The 14,960-nt window shown below is 38.1% G+C and overlaps 1 protein-coding gene across 12 annotated transcripts in view; it reads right to left on the minus strand.

The window, feature by feature from the left end:
- Nucleotides 1–14,960, minus strand: part of Gpcpd1 (glycerophosphocholine phosphodiesterase 1) — a 57,784-nt gene that overhangs the window by 4,941 nt on the left and 37,883 nt on the right. For 6 of the 12 annotated variants that reach the window (XM_076570688.1, XM_076570695.1, XM_076570689.1 and 3 more), the window contains 9 exons: nucleotides 13,297–13,389; nucleotides 12,027–12,047; nucleotides 11,205–11,282; nucleotides 10,299–10,338; nucleotides 8,803–8,864; nucleotides 7,050–7,115; nucleotides 4,680–4,816; nucleotides 3,953–4,088; nucleotides 3,229–3,389 (listed from right to left, as the gene is read on the minus strand). In XM_076570688.1, the coding sequence (XP_076426803.1) occupies nucleotides 3,229–3,389; nucleotides 3,953–4,088; nucleotides 4,680–4,816; nucleotides 7,050–7,115; nucleotides 8,803–8,864; nucleotides 10,299–10,338; nucleotides 11,205–11,282; nucleotides 12,027–12,047; nucleotides 13,297–13,389 (794 nt within the window). The remainder of the gene's footprint in view (nucleotides 1–3,228; nucleotides 3,390–3,952; nucleotides 4,089–4,679; nucleotides 4,817–7,049; nucleotides 7,116–8,802; nucleotides 8,865–10,298; nucleotides 10,339–11,204; nucleotides 11,283–12,026; nucleotides 12,048–13,296; nucleotides 13,390–14,960) is intronic. The other 6 variants (XM_076570697.1, XM_076570691.1, XM_076570698.1 and 3 more) reach the window with 1 other exon arrangement.

Consider the following 14,960-nt stretch of genomic DNA (forward strand, 5'->3'; position numbering starts at 1 on the left):
GGTGGTGGTGGTGCTTGAGGCTGAACTTAGGCCATTCACAAGGCCACTTAGGTGCTGTCACTGGTCTATGTACTCCCAGCCTCCAGAGCGGGTCAAGCCGGGCACTGGGGGGCATGCCTACAATCCCAGAGCTTGCACAGCGGCAGGAGTTGCACTTCAAGGCCTGCGTTGCTATACTAGACCCTGTACTGTCTGCTGTACCAAAGCCAGACGATCATTTGACAAGGCTACGAAGGCCATCCTAAATTAATCACTCCCAAGGAAATGACAGAAAATAAAACACAACAGTTTTACATCACATATTGGGGCTACCTGTCCAATCTGTGCTTTAATGCTTTTGTAGAGAAACAGTTTTTCAACATTGAAATTGCATACTTAAGGCTGGGCTGCAGGTCAGATACTCAGCACGCACCAAAGGCGGGATGCATCGCCAGCATCATGTATACTGGGTATGGTGGCCATGACTATAATCCCAGCATCAGGTGGAGATAGGACTCTAAGTTTAAGATCAACTTCAGCTGCACAGGAAGTATGGAGACCAGCTGGGACGACAACAAAACAAAACCTATACACTCCTATCACCCCTCTCTCATAAATGCCCAAAGGCTCCAAATCACTAACCACTCAAAACCTTCTAAGTTTGTCCATTTAGAAACATACAGGTAACAGGCGGTGGTGGTGCACGCCTACAATCCCAGCACTAGGGAGGCAGAGGCAGACAGATCTGAGTTTGAAGCTAGCCTGGGATACAGAGTTCCAGAATAGCCAGGCTGTTACAGAGAAACTCTGTCTTAACCTCCCCCCCCAAAAAAAAGCATACAAGTAAACAAAAAAAGAAAGAAAAAAGAAAAAAAAAAAAAGGAAGACAAGAACTTGACCAGGGGCAACTGGTCAATAAAAAACTTTTTTTTAAAATTTATTATAAGCCTTAGACAACTATTAGAATCATTATGTGATATGCACATATTTTCACACCTTGTCTCTCGGACCCTAATTACAGCCTATGCCAGGCTAGCCCTCCAAATGCCAGCAGTCCTGCTCTGCCTCATTCATACTGGACCTGGGCCTGAAATGTAAGTTCTATCAAAAGAAAATCTGCCCATCCCAAACTTCCAACTCTGCTCTTCCTCTTCAAAGGTGCTGAGCCAGGACGACTCTTCCTCAGCACTTGTTATAATATCGACCTGCTATTATTACAGGTCAACATCCAGCTCCAGCCATTTAAGCCCTTGAGAGGAAGGAACTGTCTAAATATATTCATCCATGGAATTACCTCACACCATCTTTTTCTTTGCCCCCAAATATATATATATATATGTGTGTGTGTGTGTGTGTGTATATGTGTATGTGTGTGTGTGTATATATATATATACATATATATATATATGTATATATATATGCAGTCATTCCTTCTTCTGCATACTCATGGATACACAAAAAATTTTCCAACATTTACTAAAGCCAGTATTTTTATAAAATTGCTAATATAAAATTAAAATTTTTATTTTGTTACTTGGAAACACCTATTTAAAAAAAAATGGCCATTCTGTTTTAATCAAAATTAACCAACTAGTTTAAGAGGCAGGCAGACAGGTAGGCAGCATGTAGGCTACAATTTAAGGCAGCAGACCAGCTAGGCATGGTGGTATTCAATTTTAATTCCAGTCTTTGGAAAGCTGAGACAGGAAGGTTGCACAAGACTAAGCCAGCCTGAGCTACACACTGAAACACTTCCTGTCTCCAAAACCAAAATAAGTAAGTTAAACAAGTAAGTGAATAAACTAGACCAGTTCAGACAAAATAGTGGGAGTAAAATCTTTATTAAAAAATGATAGAACTTAGTAGGACAAAGAGTACTATGTATTAAATCCAAGGAACGTATATTTTTGTTTTTTTTTTTTAAGCAGGTCTGGTGAAAACTTTATCATTTCCTCCAGCAAGTCAATGTTCTTTTCAACCCCCAAACCTCTTTCTACTAAAGCAACCTTGAGTATCAGCAGCTAGGGAACTGTTTCTTACATCCAGTCAATAAATATTTGATCCCACAGCTTTGATCTTACTGCCCTAGCCTCTGAAGACAGTAAACAAAACAAGCAAAATGCCTTGCCCTTGTGCAGCCAACATTCTCTCTGTGTGTATGCATTAGGGAACAGGTAGGTATGAGTTCAAAGAGGCCAGGAAGGAAAGTAGACACATGATATACTACATTACATACATGTTGTGTGTCAGTCATTGATAAATGATATTGAGCAAAGTAAAAGAAGTGCCCTGTGAACAGAAGCTACTAACTAGTGTAGTCAAAGAGACCCCATGCAAGTGACTTATCAGCATACAGGAGTTTCTCTCTGAAGCAAAAAGAAATAGCATACAGAAGGAAATTGTGAGAGGAAAGATCCTAGAGAAAAATAGGATTGAGAGGTTAAAGAACACTGTCATGGAAGACTCCAAGGATTTAGACTAACAAAGTGGAATAAGCAGAGTGGCCATTTACAGTGAAAGCAAGATGATAAGAAGGGACCAAAGTTTTAAAAGGTCAAGGAAATGTCCTGAGTTGGATACATACCTCACTGGGAATGTATAACGATATAAAAAGCTATAGAATTCAAGTGAGATCACTGTAGTGGTTTGAATGGAAATGTTCAGTTCCCAGTAGGTAGACTATTTGGGAAGGATTAGGAAGTATGTCCTTGTTGGAGGAGGTGGGTCACAGGGGTAGACTTTGAGGTTACAAAAGCCCATGCCAAGCCCATTCTGTTTCTGTTTGTCTGCCTCTCTTTCTGCCTCCTGCTCTGGATCTAAAGTAAGTTCTCAGGTACTGCTCCAGCACCATGTCTGTCTGCCTGCCTGCTTGCTTGCTGCCATGCTCGCCACCACGTATAGTTATGGGCTCACCCTCTGGAACTGCAAGCAAGCCTCCTACTAAATGCTTTCTTTTATAAGTCACCTTTGTCATGGTGTCTTTTCACAGCATAGAAAGTAACTAAGGCAATCACTGAGAAAGTTCTGACCGACAGAAAACAGGCGTGGGGCAGGCAGCTGTCTTCAACCCAAGACAACTTATATACTTGGGTTAAGGCTTTTCAAGTGGCTTTGACATACTTCAACATCTGGGAAAAGCTCACAAAGTATCAAGTACCTAACTTTAACCCAACTACATTTAATAGTTTAGAAGATAAAAGCAACACTTTTTATAACATTCCATGGAGATTTTTTACAAAAAACAAATACCTATCATATATTAGACCATTTACTCCAAATTCCTTCAGTTTCCTTCTGTTTTCAGGGTCATTGGTATCATCACCCCAGCAGAAAATGACCAATCCCTTAGCTTTTGCCTCTTGGACATAGGATGGGTTTCTAAGCAGGTCTTCAGTATGAGCATTTATCCCCTGAAGAAGAAAAATTCATTTTTTACAAAAAAGAAATGAGTCATTACAAATGCTAAATGTTCAGACTCTAGGTTAGTGCTCTCTAGGAGATGTAACAGGGAAAAATAGGCAGATTTTTTTTCTTATAATTTCCCTTATTTAATGGATTATATATATGTATGTATATACACAACATATTATTAATAGCTATATGTAATTTATAAGCACATTGAATTTGTAGTCACTATGATTTCTCTACTTGACAGTTAAACCTTTAACCAGTTGTTAGACTAGGAAACATTATTTAATACTGCATAAAACAAAACAAAGTGAAAATTTACATATGAGCAACATTTAATAGTCTTAGTAAGCTGTGTTTATATATTTATTCGGTGTGTGTGTGTGTGTGTGTGTGTGTGTGTGTGTGTGTGTGTGTGTAACAATAACAAAGAAAAAGAGGCCATGCATTTGGGAGATTTGAGAGGGAGTGGGGACAGTATGTGAGGGCTTGGAGGAAAAGAGAGGGAAATGATAGAAATATAGTGCATACATAAAAAAAAGAAGAAAATTAAAACATAACTTACCAAAATATTTTCAAATTGTGCAAAGCTCATAGCAATGGGTGTTGTCCTAGATCTGAGGTCCATGAGTTCAGGGTAAATATCAGATTTCCCTTGGGTCAAAAATAATATGGGATATTTGTTTTGCTTTTGTCGAACCCTAAATAGACAGGATAAAGAGGGGGAAAAATGGTAGGAAGATAATTACTTTGAAACTTTAGAAACTACTAAAAAGAAAACAAAACAGAGAGAAACAGAGCATCATGGCTCTTGCCCACAATCCCAGCTTCAGGAGGTTGAGGCTGGAGGATCACTGTAAGCTCAAGGCCAGCTTGGGCTATACAGTGAGTTCATGGTCTACAGATTGAGAAACTAACTCAAAGGCCAAAAAAACAAGAAAGACCAATCCCACTACTCAGATACAACCAAGTCAAACATAAAATTTTAAAGTGTTTATATACAAGAGCTAAAATAATCTCAGAAATTGGAAATGGGAAACACTGAGGGGCTTCCATCTGGTATGGAGGACAAAATGCCAGATGTGGGGTTACATAACCCAGTACAGTACAGACATCAAAGGAGTGGCGGGGGCACTTGAGAAAGAAGCGCCCTTCTTCAGGAGGAAAGAAGACATGGCAACTGACTAAGAGGACAAACCAGGCTACCATCTGGACAACCTCCCCATACTGCCTCCCAAATCCTAGCTATCACAGAGGGTACAGAAACAAACAAAAACCTGAACAGTACTCACATTGTACAAATATCTGCATCGAATGAAGAAAATACTATTCTCCTTTTCCCAGAATTTTCTAAAACAGTTTTTAAAATTATATCCAAGAACAGATTCATGTCAAAATATGTTGATAAATTGCCATCCCACACGCCATCCTATATGGAAGGAAGGAAGGAAACGAGAGGCCGTGACACATGCTGGAGCTGCAGTGGTAGACTAGTGCCAAGAACAACTAGCCCAACGTTTAAAAATGTAATGATGTGTTTCCCAGAGGCATATAGGATGTTACAGCATACAGAGAATAAACAGACTATTAAATCAAAGCACATATTTGTGTCCATCTGCTTACATGGTTGCCCCCCTTTGGTGGGAGGAGCAGATCAACTAACTTATTTAACACATATCTCATGCACAGCAAATGACCCGTAGTTTTCACCTGTATATGAATCTCTATACTTATCTTATACATCTGTTATTTTGTATTCTTTGACCTTTGATTCCTTTACTCCTTCACTGCCAATCAGTAACTAGTTCTGTTCTCTTTATTTGTAATAAAAAAAAAATTAGATTCACTATAAAAGTAAAATCATGAAGTATTTTTCTGTGGCTGCCTTACTTTTACTTAGCAAATAATTTCCACAAGGCCCATTTAATGTGTGGCAAACAGCAAGATCTCGTTTTTTTCTCATTTATATACAGCTATTTTTTTTTTTTTGCCTGTTTGTCCAGTAATGGACACTTAGGCTGTCTCTATATTTTGCTTATTGTGAACAAGTAGGCAATAATTACCATTACAAGGTAGAGACTTCATTCCTTTTGGGTACATAACCCAGTGTGGTGGTTTGAAAGAAAATGGCCCCCATAGGGAGTGGCACTATGAGGAGGTATGGCCTTGTTGGAGGAAGTGTGTCACTGTGGGGGCGGGCTTTGAGGTCTCCTTCGCTCAAACTATGCTCAGTGTGGCACCACAGTTGCTTCTGCTACCTGCAGATCAGGAAGTATTAACTCTCAGCTCCTTCTCCAGCACCATGTCTGCCTGCATGCCACCATGCCACCTGCCATGATGATAATGAACTAAATCTCTGAACTATAAACGGGTCTCAAGTAAATGTTTCCTTTCTAAGAGTGGCCATGGTTATGGTGACTCTTCACAGCAACAGAAACTCAAAGACACCCAGGAAGAGGGCTAGAGACAGCTAGGTCATATGGTAGATTTCTATTTTTAATTTCTTTAGAAACCTGCTTTTTCCACAATAGCTATACCATCTATATTCCTGCCCAATTGTGCTCAGGAGGTCCATTTTAATCACATGGTGTCCATTATTTGCTTTCTAACTTTTTTAACAACCATGTTAAAGACATGAGGCATGATACCTGCTGGTAGAACTATGACTTATTTCACAGATGAGAAGCTAAAGACCACACGGTTATCTAGTGATAGCACAGCAATAATAATTCAGGTTCTGAGACAACAAGGATCGATTAAACAACCAATAGGCTTTGACTTTAAACTTAACAAAAGATACATTTCTGGAAACCTTCAAGTTTCTAGAGTTTACTATGACTTAACTATTTTGACATAATCTTCACAAACCATAAGATATCAGTCATTATCAAGTATTAATTTTATTACAAAATATTGAACATCTTAAATATTAGTCAAAATAATTTTCAAATCCTCAGCCAACAAACAAAAACTACATATTAGGAAAATCTTGGTAAAAAAATCTGCCACCTGAACCAGGACTACCTTAGCCTGATTTGAAGGCAAATACAGATTTCCTAAATGAAACAAATCTAGGCTGTTGGTCCAAATGGCCAATTATGACTCGATAATTCAGGACTCCACATTGCAGACAACCTTTTACCATATATACCTTCCTCCAGCCTCAGATGCATTCAACAGCTGGCTCTTTCTTTAAAAGATTTATTCTAAGTTTTGGGTTGACGTGTGCACATCAGAGCAGGTGCCTGGAGGCCAGAAACATTGGGTCCTCCTGAACTTGGAATTAAGGACAGTTCTGAGGACCTGATGCTTAACTGAACTTGTATGTTCTACAAAAACAGTTAAGTGCTTTCTAGTCCCAATAATTAATTACTTAGTCCTTGTTTTCCTCAACTAGCATAAAAATCTAGGAAAACAGGAACTTATTTGTTCTTATTCTGCACATGGTCTGGTCTCAGCACTCAGAAAATGCGTGGCGTTTACTAACTTTGCAGTAAATAGTTGTAGATAATGAATAATTAAACCTGGGAATGATTTAAAACATATTTCCAAAAATTTCTTCTCCTGTGTTGCAAAAAGTGCACTTCAAAGAAAGAAACTATAAGACTTCAGTTTTACTCAATGCCAATAAAGCAAAAGAGAGTAACAAAACAATTACTTACCCTGTGTTGGCAAATCCATTTTATTTCTATATTAAATCCTACATCTTCTGGCAATGATTCTAAAACCTACAGTGTTGTTTGTTGATGATGAATTGTGTTAGTTTTGGTAAGATGGATGCAAAAGAAGAAAAAAAAAGAAAAACAATTACAAAAATCAGGAAGAATATATTACCAATATGTTTTGTTGTCATTATAATCCATTAACTTTTCTAATACTGAACCGAAAACATGGTAGTTTGTTGTTATTATTAAATAAGAAAGTCAAAAGGATTTTCAAAAAGCAGCAGGTTCAAGTAGTATCTTTGATAACTCAATTATCACCATAAAAATAGACCCTGAACCTAAAATATTTTTCATCATTCCTTTAAAAAATATCTAAAGTGAGTTATAGGAAACAAAAATTGAGGAAGACCCTAACCCTTACCTAAGCCATGCTTTTTGAATTACATTTAGATATGGGAATATACTAGGATAAGATTAAATGAGAGCCATCACTTTTAGCTTTTTTTAATGGTGTATTTGTTTAACAAATACCATGCTGATTGATAACCTCCAGAAAATACACAATGGTATTCTGAGGTCCATAAATCAAAAAGGCTAACACACACACACACGAATAAACAAGTTGCTCATTCTTTCTAAAAAAAAATATCTGGACACATGGCAATCAGATATTTTGGCAGTTGTAACTGGAAAATCAAAATTAAAAATATGATAGAGTACTTGCTTGCCTGAGGTCCTAAGTAAATTCCTACCAATACCATCCAAAGCAAAAACAGATACAAATCATGAACAGAAGCCTAGTTACTAGACAGAACTATAAACAACTGATTTGAAAGAGGAGATCATTATGAAAGTATACTAGAATCTCTCTAGCACCTATATGAACTTTCTTGAGGCTATACAAATTGTCCAGTTTTTAAATTATTATTATTTTGTTGTTGTTGTTGTTGTTTGTTTTTTGAGAGCGTTTCTCTATGTAGTTTTGGTGCCTGTCCTGGATCTCAAGCTGTAGACCAACCAGGCTGGCCTTGAACTCACTGAGAACCGCCTGGCTCTGCCTCCCGAGTGCTGGGATTAAAGGCGTGCGCCACTGCTGCCTGGTCTATTATTATTTTTAAGACAGGGTCTCAAATATGTAGCCCTACCTGTCCTGGAACTAACTGTAGATCAGGCTGGCCTCACAGAGTACTGTGATGAAAGGTGTGCACCACCACGCCCAGCCAATTTTTAAAATCTTTATACTAGTTTTTGCTTAAACCTTTTCATAGTTAATTTCTGAAATCTCTTCTTTTAAATAATGAAGCCTCTTACGTTCGAAATACTACAGAAAGGCCTCTTCCACCATCACATCTTCTTTCTACCTCTCCTATTATCCTTTATGCCCTCTCCTTTTCTTTATACAGAAACATGCAAACTTGTTATTGTCACCAAATTAGCCCAATGAGGGGGAGTCTTACTCAGCTCAACAGGTAAGTGCTTCTTAAAAACCTGCATAGCCTCAGGGTTGATAGCCAGCACCTGCAATCCCAGCACTAGGGGCAGGCAGGAAAACCAGTTCAAGAAGCCTAGGCCAGCCTGAGCTATGTGACATCATGCCTCAAAACCTCCCTAAAGCACCCATGATAATAAACTTATATTGATGATGACTAACAAAGCCCTTTTAGTGCCCATTTAAAAGAGTAAAACAAATCATTCATGCAATCAGATATCAATGAGATAGCCCTGTCTAGGTGTACCTCAAGGAACTTACCATCTTAAGAGAAGGAAATGGTTGGTTTTCAGAAAAGAAATTTTCTTCCTCCACCAGACTTTCTGAAATTTCAAATTGAAAAGCTTGGTAAGTAAAATGCACTAAAACAGACCTCCTAAACCCTAAGAGAGCACTAAAGTAATGATCACATCTTTTAGGCTTAGTATTTCTGAAGGTCCTTGCACTTACTGCCTTTAACTATTAAGAACCCCATTTTCTAAATAAGCATCTAGCAACAAGACTAGTCCATAATACTTCATGTAAAAATCATCCTTTGTGGCCCCTAGAAGTGATTTTTTTAAAAAAAATAAAATAAAAACTGTTAAGATTATTCTCTGAATAGTAGTCAGAAACAGTAGTTTAGCTCTCAGTTGAATTTGGAGTTGTATCAAAACCAGCTCAGAAATTACAGATTAAGAAAATCTAACAGTTGGAGCATAACTCAACTGGGAAAGCGCTTGCCTAGCACGGATGAAGCCCTGGGCTCCAGCCTCAGGACCAAACAAAAGTAGGCATGGCATACACCTGTAATCCCAGCACTTGGAAGATAAAGGCAGGATAGTAAGTTCAAAGTTATCCTTGGGTATATGGTGAACTCAAGGCTAGCTTGAACTACGTAAAACTGCCTTAAAAACAAACAGGAAAATCTATGGCTACTTTTGTTATCATAAATTTCTAATCCAAAACAGATTACATTTTAAGAAGCATAGAATATTTTCCTAAAAGGAAAAATAAAATACCAATTCATGTACATTATAAATTTATTTTAAAACTAAAATTAGGTAAAAATCTGCAAATGAATAATTAAAGGTAAAATTCATTTTTTGTTTATAGTCATAAAGTATCTACAAGCCTATGAAATCCTATTTTGAGATAATCTTGGTGTCTAAAGCACCTCATAACTCTAAACAAAGGTAGTCATGTAGTTTACACAAAGCACCTGCCCTTTGCAGAACACTGTGAAAGTCAGTCTCTGGGACTATGAAACCACTGTCCTGCCTTTGAGAGATAACATATTCTAGTTAAAGAAAAGGAGCTCAAAAGCAATGCATTTCAAGGTTTCAATAAATGATTGAGATCTGCTAAGAGAGGAATATAAAGTGGAACTACACAGCAATGTGGCAGGCAGGACTAGGTGTGAGGACATTGAGGCACAAAGTAGTTAAGTAAAGTGACCTGCTCACAATCACTTCTAGAGAGGATAGGGCTAATTCAAACTCCCTGCACTGGACTCTCCCTGAAATGCACTCTACTTTGTAATACTTAAGAATGTCTGGAAAGAACTGATAAACAACTAAGGGAAATAGTGAAATGCTTACTATGCATGTAACATTCCAGTTGAAAAATCAATGTAAGAGCTACACATTTATGAAATTACATTCAGATGGACCAATACTGTAGTCATTAAGATGACCAAGGATACATTAAAATGGATGGGGAATATCCTATCAATGCCAATCATAAAACAAAAACAGTGTTTCCAAACTGGCACATACGTTTCCGATCTTTGGCTTTTAGTGCAGTCACGTGAGAAAGCTAGAAAACATACATACAAAATGCAATTAGAAAAAACCCATAGTTTATGAAAGCAATTAGTTAAAAGTAACTTGAAAAGCTAGCAAGCTAGAACAGACAAAATGAGGAATTACAAGTTTTTATAATAAGCACTCACTATTACAGGCATTTTCTCTATGTATACGTGCACATGAAATCATTACTAAATGCTCAAGGGGGAAAAGAATAAAAATACTCCTGAGTTGCCAGGCAGTGCCACAGGCCTTCAGGACTTTGATCCCAGCACTTGTGAAGTACAGGCAGGAGAATCCCTGTGAGTTCAAGGCCAGCCTGGGCTAAAGAGAATCCCTGTGAGTTCAAGGCCAGCCTGGGCTAAAGAGTGAGTTCCAGGACATCCAGGGATGCACACAAAGAACATCCAAAAACCAAATCAAAACAAAAACTCCTAAGTTAGGAAACTATTTGTACTTAGCCATTTACTTAAGTATCTAATAGAGATGAGATAAGGAATCATGCAAAATAATATAGTAAAACAAAATATACCAAGATCTAAGAATGTATAAACAATCACATAAAAGGCCTATTGCAAAACAGAGACAGTTCTATAAAGAGCTTCTGAAGACAGAAGCAACCTAAAATTGTAAACATGCACTCTATAGCTGATTCTTGTAAGAAGGCAAAAAATCAATGGGACCCATAACAACACAACAGCAAAGAAAATGGAGATGAGCATAAACCCATCCTCAATTAGACCAGAAGCTAAAGCATACTCCATGTATGTTGAATGTAGTCATTCTTATGTGCAGAGAGTGTTACTAAATCAGACAAATGTAAATTATACTAAAGCTGAAAGAAAATTCATATTTTGTGTCACTGTTAATTAATACCTTCAACAACTGGAGCTGGTCAAATGTTAATTCTTTTACTGGAATTTCAAACAATTCAACAGGATCAGCTTCAAATTTCTATTAGAAAAGAGAAGAGACAGAAATGAATGTTTTACTATTTCTGAATGTTTGTACTACACAGACCTACAACCCCAGTTTACTGAAGACAAGATAGCTTTTAGGTAGCCATCATGGCCCCATTGTGACCCCATGCAGAAAAGACCTTCTCACACTACAAGAGCTCTTGTTCTGGCTCCCCACCCTGTAGACTTAGAAGACCCACAGCCTTGTACATGCTAGGCAAAAGCTTTTCTCTCTGAGCTACATCCCTAGCCCCTGGCTTTTGTTTTTACTGCAGGCATTCAGTGTCTGGAAGAAGGCGGCATCTGGAAGGGGTGGAAGCATTGGTAACAGAGCATGATGTCAGGCATTATTTTTACTGCCTCCATGCGGTATTCATGTCATTTGACACTTAACCATGCTACATGCCTAGGAAATCAACATGCAAGTACTATAAGCAAATTAATGCTGCAATAAGTTTCCAATTTTTCTAAGCTTTTTAAGTATCTAACTTGACTAAAAGTAGCAGCCACACAAAGAAATTTCCATGAAAATGTGTCTGATTATCTATAAGCAATATTTAAGAACCATGATTTCGCATGTATCCTCCACAGGCAAATCTAGATTTTAAAGCCATATCAAATGTTATGCTGTATAAGTATACCACTCTCTTAAGGAAATTAGTTAAGGTACCACCAATAAATTAACTAAACATTAAAAGCCATTGCACAAATATATTCATTCATGAACACTGGTACAAACCTGTGTATGCACAAATTTTTTCTGGAAGGACACACAAGAAACTATTAAGAGTAAGGGAATGAGATCAAGGGAGGGGAGGGAGACTTGTCATTCATTTCATCTTCTGAACTACTTGCATTTTTTAATGGATATGGATGAACTGTTTTTACATGAAAATGTCAACTTAAAAAATAAAACTCAAGGTAAAACTATATACAATTCATTACTTTCATTAACCCATTAACTCAATTCAGATTCAACTTCACAAGACGGTCTGTTGAAAACAAGGGATCAGTAATACTCTTCAATAAGCTATTTTAGAAATAATATTCTCTTGTAGTAAAAACAACATTCACTCTTGGTCCTTAGTTATTCTGCTTCTGTCATCATTTGAATAGATTTCACAAAGACAGAAAGTCCTTATCCAGGTCTGTGCAGAGCAGGGGGAGCCAGCTATCCTGAAAGACTCTGTTGTCTAACAGCCCTGTCAGCTACAGTGCTCCACACAGCAGCAAACTAACTGGCCTTAACTTTAAAGCAGCTCACATGAAAATGTACTCAACAGTTCTTTAAAAATGCATGAAGAACCTTCCTAATTTAAGTCCCCGAGAAAACACTTGGTTCATCTGTATGCTCCAGGCCAGAGTATATAGCACTGACAATTATGTTTATGTGCATTTTCAAGTCTCACTATGGACTCTTCCCTATGTCATACCTTCCTCTCCATTCTTTCTACCTCTACTGCACCTGTGTCTAACTGCTCTGTAGCCGTGAAATTCCAGTCACTAGACATGGATTGGTATTGAAGTTTAGCTCTGCACATTTCTTTTCTCAGCCAGACTTTCCTTTCCCCCTAACTCTCCCATCTAACCTGCCTTGACTGAGGCCTTCTACATACTCACTCCACACCACTCCACTGTGGTATCTTGTAACTTTGGCTAAACTATGCCAGCTGATTAATTTGGGACATGAAGCAGAAAAACAGGATTCTGGAAAAAAAATTCTCCTTTGCCTCAATATTATACAGAAGACAGCAATGCAGAAAACACTTGGCATGTCCCTTCATCAGTACTATCAAAAAGCAAACTGACCAACCCTGATGCCTGACTCAGGGAAATCATTATTCCATCAAACCTATGTCTTAATATTATAAGGGCTTAAGAAAAGAATTGGAAGTAATTCACTAAGAATGAATTTACTAATAACTCCAACAAGTAACTAAACATGTAATAAAATGTCTTGTTTTTAAACATTTTATGACGTTAAGTATAACACAGGAATTTCAACATACCTTTTTCATAGTCAAACAGCAGGTGAGATCATGATATACCACAGGCACAAAGTCCTTCGAAAGGTGAACATCAAACTCTACAAATGCTGCACCCTGACAAAAGAAAAGGAACCAAGTGTTCGAAAGAAATTTCTAAGGTTGGGGATTTAGCTCAGTGGTAGAGCGCTTGCCTAGCAAGTGCAAGGCCCTGGGTTCGGTCCTCAGCTCAAAAAAAAATATTTTTGTTTAAAAAAAATTTTTTGTTTAGAGTATAATTATAATATTGTACACAAAACCATAAAACCTCTTCAAGAATATCTTACTTCAAACTTCTCCAAAATGGTTAGTCTCCTACAATTTTCTATTTTGCAAAGAGCACAATTTTTTCCTGCCCCCCCCAAAAAAGTGTGTGTGTGTGTGTGTGTGAGAGAGAGAGAGAGAGAGAGAGAGAGAGAGAGAGAGAGAGAGAGAGAGAGAGAGAGAGAGAGTGTGCTGGGGTGTCCTGAGAGAGAGAGAGAGAGAGAGAGAGTCAGAGTCCTGATCCATTTGCAAACACTCACAGCAATTCAGAAGCAGTGAGACAACCTTCAGGATACCGCCTCTGCCACTGCTATGAGTGGAAATGGAATTGAACAGGAGCACTCTGTATATTTCAGCTAAACAGCTGAGCCTCAGGGAGAACTAAGGAAAAGTATACTATAGAACCTCTTCACTCTGTTCCTGGATTCACCTAAGCAGTACAGTTCAAAAGCTTTTCTTAGAAAATGACATCTGCTAGAGATGTGGCCCAGCAGTTAAATAGAAGCTATCCAGGTTTAGTTGCTAGCTCACCTATCAGATCACTTAGAACTATCTGTAACTACAGTTCCAGGGGAGCTGATGATCTTTTCTGGCCTTTGCAGACACAGGCATGCATATGGTGCACATACACACACACTCGGACCCACACACATACATGCAAATTAAAATTCTTTAAAAAAGAAAAATATGACAATTTAAGAAGCTACACTGTTGTACAATAGTCAGAGAATAAATGACAAGAATGATACACATGTAGAATTCTAGACAGAGGCCTTAACTGATTAAAAAGTGGACAGGGATGTAGTTTAAAAAGTTAATTTTAGCTAGGCATAGTGACACATGCCTTTAATCCCAGAAGTCAGGAGGCAGAGGCAGGCAGAGCTCTGTGAGTTTGAAGGTAGCCTGGCCTACACAGTGAGTTACAGGCTACATAGTGAGACTCTGGTTCAAGAGAAAGAAGAAAAAACAGCATTAATTTTAAAAGCTACCCATGTCTTACAAGTTAACCCAAGTAAAGGCCAAGAACATAAATTGAGACACATTCACTGAAAAAAGCCAGTCAAGTTAAAAACAAAAACAAAACCTGTGAATTATGTAATATTGCTGTGACCACAGAAAAGCCACACATAGTGAATGGTTTCATTTCTAGCTCTGCAGTGGCTCACAGGCACTAAGGGTCCAGCTTCTAAATATACATGAAATGAAGGAGCTTGGGAGCTGACTGTGTTATCTACCTTTTTTTTTTTTTTAAATATGTACAGGGCCTGGTGGTGGTGGTGGTGGTGGTGGTGGTGGTGGTGGTGGTGGTGGTGGTGGTGGTGGTGGTGGTGCACACCTTTAATCCTAGTACTTGGAAGGCAGAAGCAGGCGGGTCTCTGTGAGTT

Source organism: Peromyscus maniculatus, chromosome 4, assembly GCF_049852395.1.
Source record: "Peromyscus maniculatus bairdii isolate BWxNUB_F1_BW_parent chromosome 4, HU_Pman_BW_mat_3.1, whole genome shotgun sequence".
Classification (NCBI taxonomy): domain Eukaryota; kingdom Metazoa; phylum Chordata; class Mammalia; order Rodentia; family Cricetidae; genus Peromyscus; species Peromyscus maniculatus.